Source organism: Cucurbita maxima, unplaced genomic scaffold, assembly GCF_002738345.1.
Source record: "Cucurbita maxima cultivar Rimu unplaced genomic scaffold, Cmax_1.0 Cma_Scf00009, whole genome shotgun sequence".
Classification (NCBI taxonomy): domain Eukaryota; kingdom Viridiplantae; phylum Streptophyta; class Magnoliopsida; order Cucurbitales; family Cucurbitaceae; genus Cucurbita; species Cucurbita maxima.
In genome coordinates, this window is record NW_019272025.1 from 5,257,285 (window position 1) to 5,280,447 (window position 23,163).

General features: G+C 38.0%; 4 protein-coding genes across 8 annotated transcripts; all 4 read right to left on the minus strand.

Moving 5' to 3' along the window:
• Positions 1–227: 227 nt before the first annotated feature.
• Positions 228–9,335, minus strand: LOC111483844 (seed biotin-containing protein SBP65-like). Its single transcript, XM_023130191.1, has 2 exons — positions 9,332–9,335; positions 228–1,931 (listed from the first exon to the last, which is right to left on the minus strand). The coding sequence occupies exon 2, from the start codon at positions 1,929–1,931 to the stop codon at positions 462–464; it is 1,470 nt and encodes a 489-aa protein (XP_022985959.1). The 5' UTR covers positions 9,332–9,335; the 3' UTR covers positions 228–461.
• On the minus strand, positions 2,603–5,290 carry LOC111483865 (protein trichome birefringence-like 39). Its single transcript, XM_023130232.1, has 5 exons — positions 4,920–5,290; positions 4,665–4,836; positions 3,484–3,659; positions 3,242–3,400; positions 2,603–3,166 (listed from the first exon to the last, which is right to left on the minus strand). Exons 1-5 carry the CDS (start codon positions 5,195–5,197, stop codon positions 2,875–2,877), a joined length of 1,077 nt encoding a protein of 358 aa, XP_022986000.1. The 5' UTR covers positions 5,198–5,290; the 3' UTR covers positions 2,603–2,874.
• Positions 9,336–10,088: 753 nt separating the features above from the next.
• LOC111483861 lies at positions 10,089–14,884 on the minus strand. 5 transcript variants are annotated; one of them, XM_023130225.1, is made up of 6 exons: positions 13,353–13,534; positions 13,067–13,271; positions 12,776–12,888; positions 11,932–12,610; positions 10,563–10,726; positions 10,089–10,454 (listed from the first exon to the last, which is right to left on the minus strand). In XM_023130225.1, exons 3-6 carry the CDS (start codon positions 12,860–12,862, stop codon positions 10,287–10,289), a joined length of 1,098 nt encoding a protein of 365 aa, XP_022985993.1. In that variant the 5' UTR covers positions 12,863–12,888; positions 13,067–13,271; positions 13,353–13,534; the 3' UTR covers positions 10,089–10,286. The 5 variants fall into 5 exon arrangements, with proteins under 5 accessions (XP_022985993.1, XP_022985995.1, XP_022985990.1 ...); XM_023130227.1 differs by lacking the exons at positions 13,067–13,271; positions 13,353–13,534 and adding an exon at positions 14,739–14,884 and having other exon boundaries at positions 10,089–10,448; XM_023130222.1 differs by lacking the exons at positions 13,067–13,271; positions 13,353–13,534 and adding an exon at positions 14,739–14,884.
• A 1,083-nt stretch (positions 14,885–15,967) lies between these two features.
• Positions 15,968–16,704, minus strand: LOC111484035. The gene is made up of 2 exons (XM_023130449.1): positions 16,600–16,704; positions 15,968–16,502 (listed from the first exon to the last, which is right to left on the minus strand). Exons 1-2 carry the CDS (start codon positions 16,702–16,704, stop codon positions 16,200–16,202), a joined length of 408 nt encoding a protein of 135 aa, XP_022986217.1. The 3' UTR covers positions 15,968–16,199.
• Positions 16,705–23,163: the final 6,459 nt, after the last annotated feature.

Sequence of the window (23,163 nt, forward strand, 5' to 3'; positions counted from 1 at the left end):
AAAAATAAAACCTGGCCTCATATGATAGTGTACAGAATATGTGTTTTAAATATATGTATGCATCTTCCTACTTGGGAGTTTATTCCTCTCCAACTTCGGTTTCTTTAATTTCAGAGAATTAGTGTCTAGTTATGAAACACGATGCAAAATGTGTTTTCAATTATGAAAATATTCTGAATGTGTCTATGGGGGTGGCTGTGTGTTCTTCATTGTCCGAAGACAAGATAGGAAGAAATGGAAAACCATGGTATATATACTACACACCCCCTTCACCTTTCCATCGCCTGGATGATTTGGACGAATTTAGAAGAGAGCATGATAGCAGTGCTCCTTACTTCATATGAAACTCCACCCTTTACACCACTGCAAGACACTTGATCTACTAAAAAGCACACAAAAGGACACACACACACACTCAATTTTATTCACCCTGAAACAAAAAGACAGTTCTTAACTTTCTATCAGGCTCTGTATTCCTTCCTTGTAGCAGTTTGGTAGTGCTCTCCCCTTCCGTATCCTTGGTCATTTGCCTCTCCCTCTTCCTCGCCATGCTCAAAGTCGAATGTGTTCTGTTTTCTAGTTTCATCACCATGCCCAATCACTATCTCTTTAGTTGTCTGTGCAATCTCGTATATGGTCTCCCCAATCGCCCCCAATATTCCACCATCATCTCTTCCTTCCGCAGCGTTCTTCTCATTTACTCTTCCTTCTCCCCTTTCCTTAACTTCTTCTCTCGCCCCTTCAAAAGTTTCCTTAGTTTTCTCATACATGGATTCTTTCTCAGCTTGCTTGTACGTAGATTCTCTCTGTGCTTCTTCTTTCTTCCTAGCTGTGTACTCCTTCACACTCTCCCCGGTTGATTCAGCAACAGTCTTTGCAGCGGACAATGGCTTGGCTGCTATTGCTCCAGCCTGCTCTGCAGCTCCCTTCACGAGCCTTGCTGCTGCTTTTGTCCCTTCCACTGCCGTGTCACATGAGTAATGGGCTGTGCTCCACCCTGCAACCACCGCCTTATCCTTCAGATCCTCAGTCGCTTTGCCAGCGTATTCAGCTGCAACTTTTCCACCACCTATTACAACATCCTTAGCCGCCACTGCCTTCTCTCCAAGGTAATGAGCTGTTGTTTGACCTACAGTGACTGTAATGTCCTTGGCTTCAACAGCCTTTTGGACTGTGTAATCCTTCGCCTTCTCTGCTATTGGCACAGTGTAATCTTTTGCTGTTTTGGCTGCACTAGTTAGTGTCTCCTCCACTGCCCCTAAACCTGTCTGTTGGCCCTTCTCTTCAACTGTGTCCTCAGCTCCTTCTGTGCCTCTCTGATCCGACTCCTCTGTTCTAGCCCCAACTCCTTGGTTGAGCGATTCTTTCTTGGCTTCGTCATAACGTTCCTTCGCAGCCATTGTCGCCTTGTTCGATTTCTCCTGTTCTGTAGCTCTGACATTTGAAATTTCTTCAAGAGATGGTTGATTTTGGCGAGACCCTATATCACCCTCTTTCCCTTTTTTCTGTTCTGAGAGTCTTTGCTCCTCTCCTATTCGAGATCCTTTCTGCTCTCGCTCTTTATCCGCACGTGCTCGCCTCTTCCTTTCATTCTCTGTGTCTGTCTCTCTCTTGTCTCTTACTTTTTCTGCAAGAGAATCAAATTGAGCAGCCAATTCATGGGTATCATCTGGCTTTCCACCTCCAACTTCACCTTCTGCAATACTCCGTCTCACCTCTCTTCCCGGAAGTGCCCCTTTGGCTATGCTGGTACCCTGCGCCTCTTTTCCCCCGTCACTAGCCAATTCATGAGTTTTCTCTGGAGTTGCGGCTTTGCACTGCACTGCTATGGCCTCGAAGTGGCTCGTCAACTGTGGTACTTTCTCTTTCTCCACCTGAATTTCTCTTTCCTTCGTGGTGTTATCTCTGCGGCTCAATTGCTCTGCGGCCATCTTTTTTTTTTTTTTTCTCTCTGTGGGGTTTGTATTGTTTCTATGTTCGAAGTAGATTTTGAAAATGGATGGAAATGGGTGTAAATAAGACAGAGAGGGTCTGCAATGGAGGAGGACGTGTCGGTGTTAATGGCCAGGTGGAATGGAAGTAGCCGACTGACTGAGGTGACTAAGCAACTCAGTTGACAGGTGGAGTTTTTCTGCATTTGCCACGTTTGATTTGAGGATAGAATTTGTTTCAGGGATTTCCTTCGATTTCTTTCCGACACATTCTTACAGCCCCAAGATTCTTTTTACCCTTTATGTTAGAAAGGATTCTCGTTCTCCCTTTGCTTACAGAGGAAGAAGGTTAGGTCTCGACTCTCCTTCGCTGAAAGGTTTGGCTCTACAAAATTCACAAGAGTTTTCTTCATATGCCCCGCTAGTCTGTCATAAAACGTAAAAGCTACATACAAAAACAGAAAAAAAAAAAAAATAATAAATAAATAAAGACTATTAAAATTCCTAAAGGACGATTATTACGAAGAATAGACAATGAAAAATATCGCTGCCTGTTAAGGCCTGGTAATGTTCTTCTCTCCATTTCGTTGGTGATCAAATTGATTAGAAATTTAATGTTTAATTGATATTATTATAAGTTTTTGGAATGCAAATTGGTCCGAACATATATTGGAAAAAAGAACAAAAAGATGGAATATAGGAAAAGTAAGTATTTGTGAGTGTGTTCCAAATCTAATGTTGGAAGAAAGTGATGGATTTAGGTAAATGCATCCCCCAATCCAATTCATTCTCCAACTCAAACCCACCTTTCAACAAACAACAATTCAATTTACAATTACAAATTAAATTAATTTCTAATCCTTATTCTTCTTCTTTCCCTACGCATTCAAAAACGAAAACGAAGAACAAACAGAAATCTATGAATCGGTTTTTTACGATACTTTCAGGTAAACAGACGCGCGTACAATAGCTCGTTCCAGGTATCAGGCAAACCAGGAAGGCACCAATGGCTACAATCGGTGCCGCTGTGATCCCCGCTGTATGCCGACGGATGTCCGTCCTTCCTGTACTGAGACAGAGTGGTGACGTCGAGGAACACCACCGGCTTCTTAATCCTACTCAGAACCTTGTTCACCACCACCCATGCCATCGGCGTCCCCGCCGGATACCTTCCTCCGAAGTAAGGCTCTGTTTCGCCGGAGCACGATCTCGCCGGCTGGCTCCAATCTCTGCCACTGAAACCAATTCCTCTTTCAGCCCATTTTCTATTAATCTTGGTTCAAATCACTATAAGTACAGGATTCACTTACACGTAATGGGTTGGGGAGATCCCCAGGAAGAAAACCTTGGTTTTAGTAGGATCCACATTGAGATTAACCCATCTGGCCCAAGTGGTGAGACCTTTGTAATAGGCTACATACCGGTTCATGTCCTTCACCACTCTGTTGCCGTCTTGAATGTAATCCCACCTGGTTCGTTCCCCATTTGAAACCAGATTCATAAGCACAAGAATTGAAGAAGAATTGAATAGCTTTAGTTTGTAATGACTTACGGCTGGGAACTTCCAGTGTGAGTCCACCAGTGCCAAGTGTTGAAGACGAGCATATCCATTCCTCTCCAGGCGTTGCCGCTCTGTATAGAGTCAAGTTTCAGAACGCGTCCGATCTTCTCGTTCACCATGTCCACCAGGTACGGCGTTCGGTACAGCCATAGCTCCACTCCGTAATCCTGCACTTTCATTCATATTTTATTTAATACATTTCTAAAAACACCGAGTAATGGCTTGGGCCATTACAATTGGTATTAGAGTCAAACACCGAGTAATGTGTCAACAAGGAGGTGAGTCCCAAAAGGGTACACATGAGACAGTGTGCTAGTAAGGATGTTGGGCCTCGAAAGAGGGTGGATTAGGAGGTCCCACATCAATTGGAGAAAGGGAACGAGTACCGACGAGGATGTTGTGGCTCGAATGAGGTGGATTATGACATCGCGTATCAATTGAAGAGGAAATGTTGAAACCTCTTCTTTATATACGCATTTTAAAAAATTTGATGAAACCTATAATATCTACTGGCGCGGTAATAATGGTAATAATAACAAACCAACTTTGAAGGAATGGATTGAAAGCTATGGTAACCACTTACGTTAGGTTATTTACTGCCCAATTAAGAATTGGGTATGACATTGCAATTATTTTCTTCTTCCTCTAAATCCACATATTTTTTTATACCCACATTATAGTAAAAATAATATATTTAATAAATTTACACCCATAATATTAAATATTGTCTAAAAAAATATATTATTAGTTATGAATAATCTATTAATTTTTTAAATAAAATGGGCAAAATTCAACATTAAATAAAACATAAACTAAGTTGGGGAATAAAAATTGAAGAAGGTCACAAGTTGTCAACCGCCAATCACGCTCCACTTTTCACTGACACAAAACCCTTTTATTAAATTTTAAATAAAATATTATTTTGGAAAAAATTAAAAATAAATCTTTAAATTAAACGTTTTTCCCCCTTTTTTTTAAATATAATTAGTTGTCGTGACTTGTAATAATCACATTTATGTTCTGGATCTTGATTTACCTCACGAAATTTTCATTTTTACAAATTAATTTTTTTAAATATGGATAAAACAGTTTTCTTGTTTAAAAAAACATCATTAATTTTATGAAAAAAAGAAAAAAAAAAAAAAACAGAGCTCTTGGTTTTGTTGGGTTACCTGAAAAGTGATGGAAGAAAGGGCATTTGTCCTGAAAACTGTGGTCTTGGAATTGGGCAGCCATGCATGGATCATACAAGCCAGTGATTCCCACTGGTTCAAGCTCAACGAATCCCCCACGAACATTATCTTCTTCCCTCTCCATTTCTCCAAGAACCTCACCCCATTAAACCTGCAATTCACACAACAACCCCCAAACCTTAATCGCTTCAAAAATCCCCCACCGGACTACATGTCGTCGTTTTATGTGATTACCTGGGGAGGGCGCAGGCGGATGGCTGCCACCGATACTTCAGGTACGACTTGTCGGGACGGCCGTACTTCTGGCAATTGAACTGTGGATCTACAAAGGGGCAAGTGGAGGCGTCGTACAGAGGGTAAGAAGAGTCGAAAACCCATTTCCCTTGGTACAGGTTGCAGCTTCCGGCTAGGTTTCCGGCGACGGCGGCAAGGGTAGTGTTCGTAATTTGTGCATTTGTTTGGTGGAGGAAAATGGAGAGGGCTAGAATCGCAGCTGGGAATAAGAAACCCATTGCTCTGTTCTTGGGCTGCGATCCCCTGCTGCACCCTGCAATTTTCCTTCTTTGCCCTTTTTGGAGCTTAAAGAAGTGAGGGAGTGGGTGAAATCTTGTCTTAACCATCTGCTTTATATAATATCAAAAGGAGAGAGAGAGAGAAGAACACCAAATTTAAACCATGCTTGCTTTCCCATTTTTTTTTTTTTTTAAAGTCTAATAAAAGTTGAGCTCAAATCGAACCTTTGACTTTTTAATAAGTGTTTCCACGGTCGATCCGAGTACACTCGTTAATGATTCATACCCAAAATTTAAAATCCAAATTCGAAACCTAATTCTTGATGAATTTAAAGTTCGACTTTAACAACGGTAACATGACCACGTTACCTACTTGACTTAAACGTATTAGAAAAGACTATCATCGCAAATAAATGCATACCCTTTAAGAGTATTTTGTCCTTGTTCACGTGATCGTATCTAAAGTTTTTATGATTAAACCACTGAAAATGAAGAGCTAAGATCGATCCTAGATCATTTTAGGATATTTTATCCTCATTCACATAACGAAAACCACGAAAATATATATTTTTTAAAAAAAAAAGAAAAAAAAAACAAACAAAAAAGGAACAGCAACATCAGACTATGATCAAAATAGAATTTAGAATTATTATAAATAAAAATAACTTTTATAAAAAGGATTCTTTTTCATTTACCTTTATGCTCTGTTAACTTTATAATATTCCTACATAAAGTCCTTTTCTTTTAATTTACTAATTACTATATAGTTTTTTCATTTTGAAAATTTCTCATTTTATAAGAATTATTTTTTTTAAGCTGAGAGAGAAAATAAAACTATACTGTAAATTTATAATATATACTATTTTCTATTATTGATTATAATCTTTTTTAATTAGGTTTGGTCCATCTTCTACACGTTAAAAGAAACATCCTGTTACTTCTTTAATGTCGTGGGCCCATCTCAGCCAATCAAATCTGGGCTGCTAACATCGCATTTATATCAACCTACCAAATAAAATAAAAATTATATATATCAATGAACGGAACACGCATGAATAAGCGATAATCACTGCATCACATTTATTTTCGATAACTCGATTATAAAATCTCTACCCTATTGAAATTTTTTCTAAGATACATAAAAACAAGGACTCGTGTTGGTTTTGTAGGAATAGTGTTCGCTCGTAAGAAGTGAGGAATAGGTAACGTGATCGATCGCAGAAGATGTAGAAAGATATCAAAGGCAATAAGTGCCGAACCCAGATTTTAATTCCCGAACATAAGGCCTCTCTAAAAGCCAAACTCTCAATTGATCATGTAGAATATTTTCTGTTCGATTAATGATTGCAATTATTTCATCCCACCAAAATTAAAGTCCAAATATAATAACTTACAAGCAAAGCTTTTGATATATATATATATATATATATATTAAAAAAATTAAACATTGTGTGATTAAATATTATGCAAAAAGCACGGTATAAAGGGTCGTATTTATAGTTTATCTATATATAATTGACCGATTATTATTTGAACATGATTCTCTTTAAATTTATTATAATAAAATTTTATACGATATAAAATAATAAATTAATTTAAATTGGGAAAGAAAATGAAATGAATAATATGGAAATAGGTGGAAGTCCAAGAATGAGTTGTCAGTGTAATGAATGACTTCTCAAGTCAATTGCTTACCCAAACAAAAGTCTTTTGGTATAACAAATAATAATTAATAATCCATTGTCTTATTATATGCCAATTTTTTTTTTTTAATTTAATAAATTATAATATTTTATTATCTACACGTAAAATAATAAGAATATTCGCTCATGGCCTCCATTTTTTTTTAATTTTATTTTTTAACTCGTCAAAATTAATTTTATTTATTTTATTATATATTTTTTAAAAATAACCCAAATTTTAAAAATAAAAAATAAAAACTTTAGAGCCATAAACTCGCACATTTGTTGTCGTTATTCATATATATATATATATATATATATATATATATATATAATTGTGGCCCTTGTTTGATAAGGATTCTATGTCTTTTTGGTTTAAGATTGGGGTGTTCATGACAGTCCCAAAGGTGGTGGGAGCATATGGTAAAATGAAAATGACATACATTTTTAATCCTTTCACATGTCCACTACTTTATAATGCTTTTCTTTTTCTTAATTCATGGATGATATTTATCCATCAACAACCCTCACATGCATGTAACAAATGCATTCAACATATTCAACTTCTTCATCATTATCACGATCTACGTCATGTATTACAACCCATCAAATAATTTACACTATATATGTATCGTCGTCATCTTGAAGTCTAAACGTGTGGGATGTCACGCTTTTATATTTGAAATTGAAAACTAACGGGAAAAGCTAGTAGTAAACGAGTGGACAAACAAGCACTGATAGGAAAAACCGAGTGATAGACAATATACCGATGTTTATCGAGATACCCTTTTTGAGTTTAGCTTCTAAAATCTAGATGAACTATGAAGATTGGAAGGAAAAGAAAAGAGATGTTGTTTACCGTGAAAGCAGTAATAGTTCAACTCGCTCTTTTGAAAGATATGAATGATTTGTCAAATATTTAAATATTTAAAAAATACATAGTGAATAAAAAATTGGATATTTAGGAAATGATTGAAGCAATAATACAGAATGAATCTTCATGGAAGTTTTCACCTCTTTAATCTCAGCCGTTGGCTTTTGCTCTAATTTCGAAATTAATTAATAAATTTAATAAATAAATATAAAATCATAAGAGACGAAATAATTGCCACATGCCATTAAATAGAAGCCTCAATATTCGGAGTTAAAAAACTGTTTTTTTTTTTTTTTTTTTAAAATAAATTTTTGTCTCTCCCAATCAAAACATATCATAAATATATAAATATATTTTAATTATTTTTGCTAAATATTATAAAAAGATTGATGTTGGATCTCATGTATATATCAAGAAAGAGTAAATTATTATAATTACTTTATTTATTATTAATTTTTTTAAAAAATATATTTGTACTAATTGTTGGAGTTTTAATTTTCATCCTATTATATTATAGCGTTAAATATAATATATTAGTTTGTTATAATATAATGAAGATTTCTAATATTTAAAATTTATTGAAATAATAAATAATTATTTTATTGTTATTTAATGAATTTGTAAATGTAGATGAGTGATATTTTTGGTTAATTTAAAAAATATTAACGATTTTTATTTAAAATTAACGATAGGTTATGAATGGTACAGACTGTCGACACATAGCGGGGGGAGGGGTGGTGATTGGTGTGGGGTGCCCCACCCATCCGGCAGCCGCCACGCTTGGAAGTTGGATCAGCACAACCACAAGACACCCATCCGGCAGCCGCCACGCTTGGAAATTGGATCAGCACAACCGCAAGACACCCATCCGGCAGCCGCCACGCTTGGAAGTTGGATCAGCACAACCACAAGACACCCATCCGGCAGCCGCCACGCTTGGAAGTTGGATCAGCACAACCACAAGACAAGTTGGTAAAAGGACAACAAATAATACCATAATTCATGATTCATCATGTTTCTATTCTGTTTTATGTAGTTTCGTTAAGGGCACGTTTGTTTGTGGGGTTCCAAATTCCATTATTTTCAACCAAAAATTTTAAAAAAGGAAAAAGCCAATCAATCATTTTTAATTGCAATTCAATCCATTAACATTTTCAAAATTTTATAACAACGTTGTTAATTTAGAAAATTAATCTTATAAACCTTACTTTTTCATTTGTTTCGAAGAGATGAACGACATGTGGGCTCATTTTCAATGACCTGACCGAGTGAATTGCGATGATCGATGACACCCCTTAAATTTAGATGGTGTGAAGACATATGAACTATGTTGATTGAGAACTAAGATGACATCATGAAAGGTGACGTTGAATTCAAAGTAGAGACAAGATTGAGCTAAATGACTTAACATACTACAGAGGCAAGTCAATTGAACATGCATGCGCATGCAACACGTATGGTCGAACAAGATTAGATTCGGAAGAAACCAATATAAAAAAGGGCTAATTTTGAGCCCATAATGAGACAGTGGGAAAATTAGTGTATGTGCAAATGGGTGGGTCCCACCATAAGAAACACAGCACTGCTTAGCTATAAGCCATTTGAAGTCTTATCCGGAAAGTTCCCTTTTCGGCGTCTGGTGGAAAAAAAGAAACAAAAGGGGGAAGAATATTGAATCTTTAAAGTCAAGTTTAATAATTAACAAATTAAGAAAATAAAATAAATAAATAAATAAAACATTTAATTGGGCCAAGTGGGCCATAGTTGCCTACAAAAGTCCGGCCCAGTGGCATTGATTGTAGTGAAAGTTGCTTTCTAAGAAATGTTTTTCTTTTCTCATCATTTACGTTAAACACGTCATTAACCCTCAAATCTCTAATTATTAATATAATATCACCAAAAAGTAATAAATTATATATATTTTTTAAAGTTTAAAAATTCGTACACATAATTTATATTATACATTTTAATCAGTATTGTAGTGTCTAATATCAAACAATTTTAGCATTTCTGTAACCGTCTAAGTCTACTACTAGTAGATATTGTCCTTCCACACCCTCCTTCCCTCTCCAACCAATGCGGGATCTCACGATTCACCCCCTTTAGAGCCTAACGTCCTTGTTGACACACCGTTTGGTATTTAGCTTTGATACCATTTGTGACAGCCCAAACCCACCTATAGCACATATTGTCCGCTTTGACCAGTTACGTATCGCCGTTAACCTCACGGTTTTAATACGTGTCTACTAGGGAGAAGTTTTTACACTCTTAAAAAGTCATTTCAAACATGTAGTTAACAGGTTAAGCAGAACCCAGAAGCAAAAGTAAACTCAAATCTTGAAAAACTATGCACAAACATTCATTATAAGCATATGAATTAAAGTAACATTGTTTTAGGATGTAATTAATTATGATACACTCACAGGATACCACTTTTATATAAGACAACAGATAATGCTTCTGATATTTGTTCTTCTGGATTTCTCACCTTAGCAATTTACATACTGTTCATTCAAGAATATCGATTCCGAGCTTAGAGAAGCTGCCAATCGTGTTCCGAGACGTCTCCGGCCGGTAGTTTCTGTTCGTGTTGCTGGTTTGGGATGGTAGTGAAGCCATAGCCATGCTTCACTGCAAGCTCTTTGTATTCTTGCTTCCTCTTTGACTTCTTTGTGAAAGAAAATGCTCCGGTTATCTTCTTCTTGGGGAAAAGTAGACGTCTCAGTGAAAGATGAATGAAACTGAACTAACTGGACAACCCTGCAAGTCGGAGTTGGATTATGTTACGAGGAGAGTGCGAATAGAGTACCTTGTAATGCTTATGTTTGAGTTGTTCGTTGGAATCGAAATGAACGTCGTCTCCGTTCACTAAGACGCATGCTTCTTCGTCCAGATTTGTTTCGTCAGCTGGTTGAATGTTGTGTGTTCCATGTTCAAGCTCAATTTCATCAAGACTCCAAGAATCTGATCTTGCTGTGTAAAATACAATTCAAACCAAGTTTATCAGCTCACTACAATGAAATTATTCACCAGACAGTTGAATGGCTCTTTGTTGTGAGGAGCTAAAGTGCACCAGCAAGCTAAAAACAGAGGCAAGAAAAGCTCAAGAGAGGTGATCATGGGGGTGGTCTGGTTGGCCTAAGTCTATGAGTTTATCAGCATCTTTCATGACCTTTTTATGCAATTTTGCTGAAAGATAACTACAACCCGCTTCAAGAATGTGAGATTTCACATTAGTTAGAGAAAGGAACGAAACATTTCTTATAAGGGTGTGAAAACCTCTCCCTAGTAGATGTATTTTAAAACTGTGAGGCTGACCGTGATAGAGCCAAAATAGACAATATATGCTAGCGGTAGGCTTGGACTGTTACAAATGGTATAAGGGCCAGACATTGAGTAGTGTGCCAGTGAGGACGCTGGGCTGCTAAAGGGAGTAGATTGTGAGATCCTACATCGATTGGAGAGGGGAATGAAATATTTCTTATAAGGGTGTGGAAACCTCTCCATAATAGATGCGTTTCAGAACTGTGAGGCTAACGGCGATATGTAACGGAACAAAGTAGACAATATATGCTAGCGGTAGGCTTGAGCTGTTACAAATGATATCAGAGCCAGACACCGAGTGGTGTGCCAGTGAGGACACTGGCCTCCAAAGGGAGTGGATTGTGAGATCTTACATCGGTTGGAGAGGGGAATGAAACATTTCTTATAAGGGTGTGAAAACCTCTCCCTATAGATGCGTTTTAAAACTGTGGGGCTGACGACAATACATAATGGGCCAAAGTGAACAATATCGGCTAGCGGTGGGCTTGGGCTATTACAAATGGTATCAGAGCCAGACACCTAGCAGTGTGCTAGCGAGAATGCTGGGCCACCAAAGGGGGTAGATTGTGAGATTCCACATTGGTTGGATAGAGGAACGAAACATTCCTTACAAGGGAGTGAAAACCTCTCCTTAGTAGAGACGTTTTAAAATCATGAGGCTGATGGTGATAAGTAACGGACCAAAACGGGCAATATCTGCTAGCAGTGGGCTTAGATTATTACAAGAAGTTTCCCCCGAAAACACCCTATTCAAAAAGGATTATCTCACTATAACTGACCCATAAATGGTTGAAACATCTCCAGCAGCCAAACAAGTGCAAGAGAAAGTATGACATGAAAAAGCTGAAACATACCATCTAACTCTGCTGATGAATCACCATAAGATAGAAGTCTTGTCTCCTCAGCATCCACAATGAAATTTGATGAAACAGCATGTAATAAGTCATCAGATTTAGTCTCGGTCTCGTTAGAACTTTGCATCGCTGAATTAAACCTCGTGCCTTTAACCGACATGGTCGTTTCCATATTACCAGCCAGCTCGCTTGAAGCTTCAGATTTTCTATTAGAGATTGCACAGCATGATGATGCATCATTTGCATATTTCTTCTCAGACTTGCATCCTTTTGTCGTAGAGTCTCGACCATCGAGGTCTAGCTTAAGATGTATATTGTCATCATCCTTTTCTCTGGAACACACATCAATTTGGGCTCTAGTAGCAGAATATGGAGAAGATACCAAATCGGGATTATTGGCACGGTTCGGTCCACGTGGGCGCTGATGTACCTTATCTCGTATGGTATCAGCAGTTCCTCTCGAGTTCTCAGTTGATTTTGAACGCTCTATCTTCATACCGACCATTGGTTTCTTACATATAACGACATTTTCATAATTGTCAAGAGCTGCATTACAAACAGCCACCTTCTCATCACTCAATTCAGATTGGGGAAGAAAATCTTGCATGACATCAGAATAGAACCTTTTGACACTTGCCCCAACTACTTCCACCTGATTCTCAACATATTTAGCAGTGTCCTGTCTCAAGATAAGGAGAAAAGGGTAGACCAAGTTAATGGAAGAATGACATCTAAGACACGAAACAAATCGAAATTAAACATTTAGACGACTTGGACAAGGAACGAGTTGATTAGGTACGGGAACCAGAGGTGAAGGAGTAGACAGATGAATCAAAATGCCCACCTGACATATAATGTCTTCGACCTCGAGGCACATAGTTTCGAACTTTTCATACAAACGCCCGACCCAAGCAATGCCTTTTACATCCATTTCGATTTAGATGATGCTACTCTCGTCTGCAAGGCGCAACATATTTGTTGAATATAAGATCGTGCGAGTAAACAATGATTACATTCGATCAAAAATTGTAATCCAATATGTTGCTAACCATAAGCAATAATTATGGTAAATAGTACTGATAATGATAATATATAGAAAGAACCCAAAAAAAGTGGCAAATATGAAGGTTGGAACCTTAATTCCTCAATGAACTTCAAAATCAGATTAATGAAACATGAATCAGGAGCAACAAACAAAAATGAAGTCATTGTTGCTGCAATGCTCCCACATTTGGTTCTGAAGATCAAGAGCAGTAGGCAATGCTAAAAGTGCACGATTAAAGGTTTAAGATAGACGCGATCGTCTTAGTTCCGTTTGGAGAATAGATAGACCGGATCATCTGAGACTCAAAGGCATACCATCTAGCAAAAGTAGTAGTATGATATAGATCAAATGTTCTACTAGAACAAATTGTAATTACCTCATTATCATACCAAATCAAGTGCAAGCCGAAGCCAGGAAGAGCTGTTCTTGAAACATGCTTAGGCAACTATCTTTTAATGAGCATTTAGGGATGATCTTTCCATATCATACAAAAGCTACTCTCATATTGGCATAAAAGATTACCTATTTGAGATCCCACATCGGTTGGAGAGGAGAACGAAACATTCTTTATAAGGGTGTGGAAACCTCTTTGTAACAGACGCGTTTTAAAATCTTGAGAGGAAGCCCTTGGAGGGAAAGGCCAAAGAGGACAATATTTACTAGTGGTGGGCTTGGGTTGTTACAAATGGTATTAGAGCCAGACACCAAGCGGTGTGCCAGCGAGGACGCTAGGCCTCCAAGGGAGGTGAATTGTGAGATCCCACATTGGTTGGAGAGGGGAACAAAGAATTTCTTATATAAGGGTGTGAAAAACTCTCCCTAATAGACGCGTTTTAAAACCAACAAAGCATTCCTTATATAAGGTGTGGAAACCTCTCCCTAACAGAAGCGTCGTAAAACCTTGAGGGGAAGCCCTTGAAGGGAAAGTCCAAAGAAAACAATATATGCTAGTAGTGGGTTTGGGCTGTTACAAATGAAATCAGAGCCAGACACCAAACAGTGTGTCAGCAAGGACGCTACGCCTCCAAGGGGGGTGGATTGTGAGATCACACATCGGTTGGAAGAGTGTGGAAACCTCTCTCTAACAGACACGTTTTAAAACCTCAAGGTGAATCCCTTAAAGAAAAAGCTCAAAGAGGACAATATCTAGACGTGGACTTAAGCCGTTACAAATTCTCTTCTCCAATCTATATTGTTTGACATATCATTGACACAATCAGTACATGGTAGGGGCTATGTACAAGAGGGCATGTCCCAACAGCGATATTTCTCTGCAATCCAGAGTATGGGGAATGGATTGGAAGGCGGAAGAACCAAGCCCAGAATGTTCATAGCTTCAAATTCAAAACACCAAAATCTTCAAAATAATTATAACAAGCTACGGAATCTGTGCAGAAAACAGACTCTGATCCTCATTAATTAACAAATGTAAGCCACAAAAATTGACATTCGAAATTCATCAGCCACTAAAACAGCCTACCCACTAAGAAAAAGACAGAAACAAAGCACTTGGAGAGAAGTTCATGAAAATTCCAGCCGTATTTACTGTGATCATCAAAAAAACATCTCCAAAACGAACATATTTTTATACAGTACAGTAACACATCATCTAGATAAGTAGATAAAGATGAATATGAACAAAACACAGAAGTGGTAAGCTGAATCAAACAAAATTGAGATGATCAGGGAAAAAAGAGTTGATAAGAGGAAGATAAAAGCAAGATGATGAAGAGAGCAAGGGCTTAAGGTTTGGTTGCCGAACCTCGAAACTTCAACACTTTGTAATAGCAGAAAAGGGTCAATCACGATACCCAGAAGCCAAAAGATTAAGAAAGGGACTAAAATTTATGGGATCATCACAACTTGGATTTCGAAGGCCCAATGTAAGAATGAATACAGGGACGGAAAATCGAGGAGGAGAGAGAGAAGAGAGAGAATTCCTGCCACGTGTCAATACAAGAGAAAATGGAAAATCCTATTATCCTCTAGAATTTTGGCTTACCAACTTATGCTTAACCTCAATTATAGAGAATTAACCTCAATTATAGAGAATTGATGTAGGATTTAACTTTTATATTAACTCATTTTCTTTTAACACGAGTATAGTGACACAATCGCACGTTTAAAGGTAGCGGACTAGCGATTGTGCGGCACTCACTTTCCAACGACAAGTGAGCTAAGCCAATTTGTACTTGCGTCGCCTACGGCTAAGCGACGTATGATCAAGCCTCTAGCCTCGGTTTTAAAAGAAGGTTTTAGGAAAACGAGGGTAGAGAGAGATTTTAGAAAGAGAGATTTTTGAAAGAGACGTTATATAGCAAACAAGAGAGAGATAACAACAGGTTAGCATATATAACCTTGGGTAGGGAGAATTTGACAACTAGTCATATCCCCTATAGTACATTTTGAGGCATTTCATGTCTGGCAGGCCTAGACATGCTATTTTTGAGGCGTCATATGCCCTAGAACTACAAAAGTAAAAACACTAGAATGAAAAGACATGACAAGGGTTTGGCTTGCCATAGGCATGCGGCCATGGGCAACACGCCCTGGACGAGCATGACCGTGACATATAGCACCATCTCTTTAGAGGTTCGAATTCTCCCCTCTATATCTCGTAGAACTTTAAAAGTATATATATTTTTTTAATTTGAGTTTGATAGCATTTTGATTTTTATCCCAAATTTTCAATTAATTATTAACCAAATTTAATGTAATGATATATTTATATTAAAAATAAAGCTTTGCGGTCACAAGGTATATATTAAGTATTTTTTAAAATAAAACAAATTGTCACACTAGCAATAATTAATGAAAAATTGACTACAAACAACAATATACTATCCAAATGGCCACTTTTGCTTGTATCCGTTGATCATATGTTGACATGAATATCGTTAATTGGTTAAAGATAATATAATTTCGACTAAAAGATGAGAGGTTTAATTTTTCACTCCGTTCATCTAAAAAAAAGTTATACGGAAATAAAACAGAAAATTTCCATGATATTACATATTTCCATTGGTCTCTTTGCTTGGCTTCATCACACAGTTATAACTGAACCGCTGAGGCATGGTATAATCACAACTCTTCATGCTAATTTCACAACAAGGTTAATAACAACACATAAGATCTCTTGTGAAATCTAAGCAATTTGTAGCACGCGATCTACTGAAAACCGAAGATCGATTTGGGTATTCGAGAATGTACACATTCCATGCCATCACTCAGCTGCCTGGAAATTTCCAAAGTCGTCATCAGGTAAATCAAGTGTGCTTTGACCTTCAGCATCATTGGAGTCTTCTCTTGCTGGTTCTGCAATCTTGTGGTTGGAAGGATCTTCCAGATTGATATTTGGTGGTACATTCGTAAGAGACTTCTGAGCTGCAACAGGTGAAAGAAGAGCTGGAGGAGGTGGAGGTGGTTTGATGCAAAAAATGGACTCTTTTTTTGTGTTGCCCTCTTCTTCTGGTGGGGAAACCTTCACATCTAGCTCAGAAGACTTCTTGGTGTTGCTAGTGCTTTTCTGTTGGTAACAAAAAAGAACGTGTAAAGATGAGAATAATCACAATGAAACAACCAATGAGTGGAAGCAGATATCAAGGAAAAGAAAATCAGCCTACTTTGCTTTTGAATTGAAGTACTATTGCCTCGAAGGGGCGTGGAAACACATAAAAACTCTGGAATGGAAATAGAAAAGAGATGTAACTCTGGGGGATAAGCTTCATCGTCGAGAGGGAAACAGCCCGGATCACCAGCTAAGGTCCCTAAATGACCGCTCAGTGATAAAGGAGGTAGGGGTGCAGAGACAGCCAGGAGGTTTGCCTAGAAGCAGCCACCCTTGAAAGAGTGCGTAATAGCTCACTGATCGAGCGCTCTTGCGCCGAAGATGAACGGGGCTAAGCGATCTGCCGAAGCTGTGGGATGTAAAAATGCATCGGTAGGGGAGCGTTCCGCCTTAGAGGGAAGCACCCGCGCGAGCAGTGGTGGACGAAGCGGAAGCGAGAATGTCGGCTTGAGTAACGCAAACATTGGTGAGAATCCAATGCCCCGAAAACCTAAGGGTTCCTCCGCAAGGTTCGTCCACGGAGGGTGAGTCAGGACCTAAGATCAGGCCGAAAGGCGTAGTCGATGGACAACATGACATGTAGCATTTTCCCATTATTCAATGTTTGAACAGCTACTGAGTGGGCATAGAGCTCTTCAAAGATAAGTGCACGTCTTGGGAGATATTTTTAGATCTAGCTAAATTCCAGGCATCTCGTTGGTGTGTACTTTCAAATTCTTTTAATAATTATAATTAAAAGTCATCAGCAGACATTTATGTTGGAAAGCTAAATAATGAATCACCAAATTGATCTAGGGGACATAAAATTCATCAACAGGGCTTCTGTACGACATCAAGATCATATTGCAAGTCACACTATTATCCATTGTAAATCAAGGGAAAAACCTGTAGGAAGCTGCACTTTTTCTTGGCGGTATCTGCAGGAAATCATTAAAAAAGACAATAAGGTTTACTAGAAAAAATTATAACCAACAGAACCTAATATTATCGTACACACGAAACTATCTTGTTGTATTTGTACAGAAAAAACAGCTGATACATTACATTAGTTTTCTCGCATTATTCATATGAACATTATCCCAACAAGAGGCCAAATGTGGATGCAGAAATGCGGCACCACAAATTACACGCACCAACAAGTTATCAAACAGTAGCAACATACATGTTAATTACTAAGATATCTCAATTGCATGATTTAAAAAAGTAGAATAGGACGTAAGCACAGGAAGAAAAAGAAAAACCTTCACAAAGGGAAGATACTGATACGACAAATGCACAAAAAAGCCAAACATGATATCAGAAATTCCCAACAGTATATATATAATCAACTATGGTGCAAGCAACTACTTCACATTTGGCTAATCGCAAAAGAAGTCCACAGAAAGCTCAGATTTCTGCATCAGATCTAAAAACTTGGATTTTGTGACGTGCACCGTGTTGAAACTAATAATAGCTAATAATAGAATTTGAATTAGTTACCGAAGAGAAGGAGGAGGTGAATTCAAATTCATCCACAAAAATCTCAACCAATTCCGAGAATCCCCTATAAAAGGACCTCCCTCCCCATCACTCAAATCACTCCTCCCCTCAATCTCAATTCAGTTTTCTGTTGTCACCAACAACTGGTATCAGAGCGATCTTGCAGCACCAAAAATGGCAGCAGAAAAACAAGTTGAGAACTACGTTCAGCCCGCCATCCCGAGGTTCGACGGTCACTATGATCATTGGGCGATGTTGATGGAAAATTTTCTCAGATCAAAGAAGTTCTTTGATATGGTGGAAACAGGTTATGAAGAGCCAAATGAAGGCGAGGTACTCTCAGCTGATCGACAGCAACTGTTGGCAGCATCAAAGTTGAAGGACCTGAAGGTCTACTATTTATTTCAGTCCATTGATAGGACTATCTTGGAAACAATGCTTCAGAAGAAGACATCCAAAGAAATTTGGGACTCTATGAGGAAGAAGTATCAAGGCTCAACGAGAGTAAAACGTGCTCAACTACACAGTTAGGAGAGACTTTGAAATTCTCCAAATGCAAAAGGGATGGCAAGGTTATAAATCTTGCAAGTAAAATGAGAATGCATGGTGGTTCAATCACAAATGTTGCGGTCGTAGAAAAGATTTTGCGATCACTAACACCAAAGTTCGATTACATTGTATGTTCTATCGAAGAAGCAAACAATGTCGAGGAAATGCAAATAGATGAACTCCAAAGCTCCCTGTTAGTACATGAGCAGAGGCTCAATCGTACAAGTGCAATAGAGGAGATGACAGCCTTAAAGATATCCACACCAAGTGAAATTTCAAGCTCTAGAGGTAGAGGGCAAAGAAGAGGCAGAGGTCGTGAGAGAGGCAGTCGAGAAAGAAGTGGAGATGTTGGCAGGTCTAGTCAGAAACGATTATGACAACAAAGGCAAGAGACACTTTGACAAGTCTAAGGTGGAATGTTACAGATGTGGACGCCTTGGACATTACAAAAATGAATGCTATAACAGGCTCCAAAAGGAGAAAAGAAATCAATCCAATTTTGTGGAGAGAGAAGAAGAAACATTATTAATGTCATTCCATGCTATGAAGGTTTCAGATCAAGGTGTATGGGTCGTAGACTCTGGATGCAGCAATCATATGACAGGTTGTAAGGAATTCTTCTCAACTTTAGATGAAAATTTTCATACTACGGTCTCTCTTGGCAACAATTCATCTCTCCAAGTGATGGGGAAAGAAACCGTAGATATCAAGACTAGAAATGGCTTTGTAGAGTCTATTTCTAATGTATTCTACATTCCTGATCTGAAGGCCAACTTACTTAGTATCGGTCAGTTACAAGAAAAGGGGTATGTGATCACATTCCAAAATGATGAATGTGAAATTTATGACTCCAAAAGAGGATCGATTGCTAAGATGAAGATGACCACCAACCGTCTATATCCGTTGACGTTAAATATCGTTGCCAAAAGTTTGATGGTGAAGAAAGAAGATACCACTTGGCTTTGGCATTTTAGGTATGGTCATCTACACTTCAAAGGATTAAAGACGTTGTCCTCAAAGAAGATGGTAACTGGGTTGCCAGATATTACTCCACCAACGGAAATTTGCGAGAGTTGTGTAGTAGCAAAACATGAAAGAAACTCTTTTCCATCGGGAAAATCAAGAAGAGCTCAAGCAATTTTGGAGTTGATTCATTCAGACATATGTGGTCCCATCTCTCCTGCATCAAATGGTAACAAGAAATATTTCATGACCCTCATCGATGATTTTAGTCGAAAAACATGGACTTATTTCTTGCACGCCAAATCAGAAGCCTTTGACTGCTTCAAAAAAATTTGTGCTACTATGAAAACCAAAACTGGAAGAAGAGTCAAGGTTTTAAGAACGGACAGAGGTGGAGAATTCTGCTCGAAAGAGTTTATTCAATTTTGTGAAGAGAAGGGCATACGGAGGCAATTAACAACAGCATATACACCACAACAAAATGGTGTGGCCGAAAGGAAAAACAGGACCATTCTGAACATGGTTCGAAGTTTACTAAATAAAGGAGAAGTCCCGAAGGAATTCTGGCCAGAAGCTGTTGTGTGGTCCGTTCACATTCTCAATCGAAGCCCTACCTTTTCTGTTAGAGATATGACTCTACAAGAAGCATAGAGCGGAAGAAAACCTGCAGTAGACCACTTTAGAATCTTTGGGTGCATAGCATATGCACACGTTCCTGATGAGAAAAGAAAGAAACTTGAGAACAAGAGTTCGAAGTGTGTGTTCCTTGGAGTAAGCGAGACCTCTAAGGCATACAAGCTCTACGATCCTTTGACAAAGAAGGTGGTGGTGAGTCGTGATGTAGTCTTTGACGAAAATAAGACTTGGACATGGAAAGAAAAGATCACTGTGAATCAGCAGATTCCTGTAGATCTTGAAGAAGAACAAACTGAAGCTCCTATTCAGCCTCAATATGAGCATGGAGAGAGCTCATCACAAGCTCAACAAGAAGAACCAGTAGAAGAAGATCATGATCATAATCAAAGACATCCAAGAACAAGAAAAAGACCAAACTGGATGATTGATTATGAGATGGATTATGAATCAAGTGATAGTGGTTATTTTGCATTCTTTATGGATAGTGATCCAATTGTCTATGAAGAAGCAGTAAAAGAGAAGAAATGGAAGGAAGCTATGGACAGTGAAATCAAATCCATAGAGAAGAACAAGACTTGGGAGCTCACTGATCTTCCTAGAGGGCAGAAAACAATCGGAGTAAAATGGGTTTTCAAAATCAAGTTGAATGAAAACGGTGAGGTGGATAAGTACAAGACGCGACTTGTTGCAAAAGGATACAAGCAAAAGTATGGAATTGATTATAAGGAGGTATTTGCACCAGTGGCACGTCAAGACACTATCAGGCTCATAATTTCTATTGGAGCACAGAAATCTTGGCCTATTTATCAACTTGATGTGAAATCAGCCTTCTTACATGGAGAGCTTCAGGAGGAAGTATATGTGGAGCAACCAGAAGGTTTTGTTCAAAAAGGCAAAGAGGAACAAATATACAAGTTGAAGAAAGCTTTGTACGGTTTGAAGCAAGCTCCGAGGGCATGGTACAGTCGCATTGATTCTCATTTCGAAAAGATGGGATTTACTAAATGCCTGTATGAACATACGTTGTATGTGAAAACTGAAAAGGGAGGTAAAATTATCATTATTTGCTTATACGTTGATGATTTAATATTTACTGGCAATAATGAAGAAATGTTTGAATTTTTTAAGAAGAGCATGATGAAGGAATTTGAAATGACAGATCTTGGCTTGATGAGATATTTTCTTGGAGTAGAAGTTACTCAAACTTCCGCAGGTAACTTTATCTGTCAGAAGAAGTATGCTCAAGAATTACTTGAAAGATTTAAATTGGATGAGCGCACATTTGGAACTCCATCAGAATTGGGTTTAAAGTTGCACAAGGACATTGACGGGCAAGAGGTTGATAATAGGTACTTCAAACAAATTGTGGGAAGTTTGATGTACCTAACTTCAACAAGACCAGACATCATGTATGCGGTTAGTATGATAAGTCGTTACATGGAGCATTCAACGGAAAAACATTTCAATGCAGCAAGAAGGATACTTCGTTATGTGAGAGGAACCTCTGATTTGGGGGTATTCTACAAAAAAGGAGATGATCCGAAGATAGTTGGCTATACAGATAGCGACTATGCAGGTGATATAGACGATCGTAAAAGTACTTCAGGAAGTATTTTCTTGATGAGTTCAGGAGCTATTTGCTGGTCTTGAAAGAAGCAACCTATTGTAACACTCTCAACGACAGAAGCAGAATTTGTGGCAGCAGCAGCATGCTCGTGCCAAGCAATTTGGTTAAGAAAAATGCTTGAAATTCTTAATCAGAAGCAACCAAGTACGACGGTTATATATTGTGATAATATGTCAACTATTAAGTTGTCTAAAAATCCTGTGTTGCATGGAAGGAGCAAGCACATCGATGTTCGATTTCATTTCTTGCGTGATTTGTGTAAAGAAGGCATTATTGAACTCAACTTTTGCCGAAGTAATGAACAAATCGTAGACCTATTCACAAAGCACTTGAAACAACCATTGTTCGAGAAGCTCAGAAGAAAGATGGGAATATGCAGAATCCAAGATGTATATCAAGAAGATGAAATGAAGTCCTAAACTGATTTCCGCAGAATTTAGTTTAAGGGAGGGTGTTGAAACTAATAATAACTAATAATAGAATTTGAATTAGTTACGGAAGAGAAGAAGGAGGTGAATTCAAATTCATCCACAAAATCATCCACAAAAATCTCAACCAATTCCGAGAATCCCCTATAAAAGGACCTCCCTCCCTATCACTCAAATCACTCCTCCCCTCAATCTCAATTCAGTTTTCTGTTGTCACCAACACAGCGCATAATTTACTCACCAAATAGACATAACATTCAGAAACTTGAAAGAGAACAAGCTCAATTGCTTCATTCTCTTCGTGATCCTCTTGGCGTTCTTGATCCTTCGCCGTATTCTGCTGCTTCTCCTCCATGGAGAAATAAGAAAGAGATTCGAGAGATCGTGAGATCAAAATCGAGATCGAAGAAATACGGCCAGCAATCCGTTGAAACCAAGGCCGGAATTGAGAAAATCGAAATGAATATGGAAATTTCAGGTGAACTGAAAATGAGCTGAGTTATTGGATGTGAAAACTGGTAGCCTCGAGAAACAACTCGCTTTCAGTTGCCCTCTCCGCTTCAAAGAAGATTGAAGGTCCGGACATAGAAGAAGTAATCCGTAATCCTCTGCGCCGGTACCAATTGCAACCGTATTGTTATAACAAACTTCAACCGTTCGTTTCGATGTCTAACCATCCTAGGCTTATTTATTATGGGGAGACAGAAGTCTGATAAATTGACGGCCCTGATGAAGAGGAATTCTTTTAATATTTAATTGTAGTTCGGATAATTCATATTCTGGTCTTGAGTGGATTGGAAGATACTTAATTGGGTAACAATAATTCTATTAATTTATTTTATATATATATATATATATATATATATATATATATATATATATATATATATATATATATATATATATATATATTAGTAGTGGACTTGAGTTGTTACGT

What these genes read in the sequence shown, in the direction of transcription:
- LOC111483861 (XM_023130222.1), bottom strand. Translation starts at nt 12,862, where the DNA reads ATGGATGTAAAAGGCATTGCTTGGGTCGGGCGTTTGTATGAAAAGTTC. An exon ending in TCGAAGACATTATATGTCAG is followed by an intron (nt 12,611 to 12,775) that starts GTGGGCATTTTG and finishes ATCTTGAGACAG; the next exon opens with GACACTGCTAAATATGTTGA. An exon ending in TCAAACATAAGCATTACAAG is followed by an intron (nt 10,455 to 10,562) that starts GTACTCTATTCG and finishes CTTTTCCCCAAG; the next exon opens with AAGAAGATAACCGGAGCATT.
- LOC111483844 (XM_023130191.1), bottom strand. Translation starts at nt 1,931, where the DNA reads ATGGCCGCAGAGCAATTGAGCCGCAGAGATAACACCACGAAGGAAAGA.
- LOC111483865 (XM_023130232.1), bottom strand. Translation starts at nt 5,197, where the DNA reads ATGGGTTTCTTATTCCCAGCTGCGATTCTAGCCCTCTCCATTTTCCTC. An exon ending in TCCGCCTGCGCCCTCCCCAG is followed by an intron (nt 4,837 to 4,919) that starts GTAATCACATAA and finishes TGTGAATTGCAG; the next exon opens with GTTTAATGGGGTGAGGTTCT. An exon ending in TTTCTTCCATCACTTTTCAG is followed by an intron (nt 3,660 to 4,664) that starts GTAACCCAACAA and finishes ATGAAAGTGCAG; the next exon opens with GATTACGGAGTGGAGCTATG.
- LOC111484035 (XM_023130449.1), bottom strand. Translation starts at nt 16,704, where the DNA reads ATGAAGCTTATCCCCCAGAGTTACATCTCTTTTCTATTTCCATTCCAG. An exon ending in TACTTCAATTCAAAAGCAAA is followed by an intron (nt 16,503 to 16,599) that starts GTAGGCTGATTT and finishes TGTTACCAACAG; the next exon opens with AAAAGCACTAGCAACACCAA.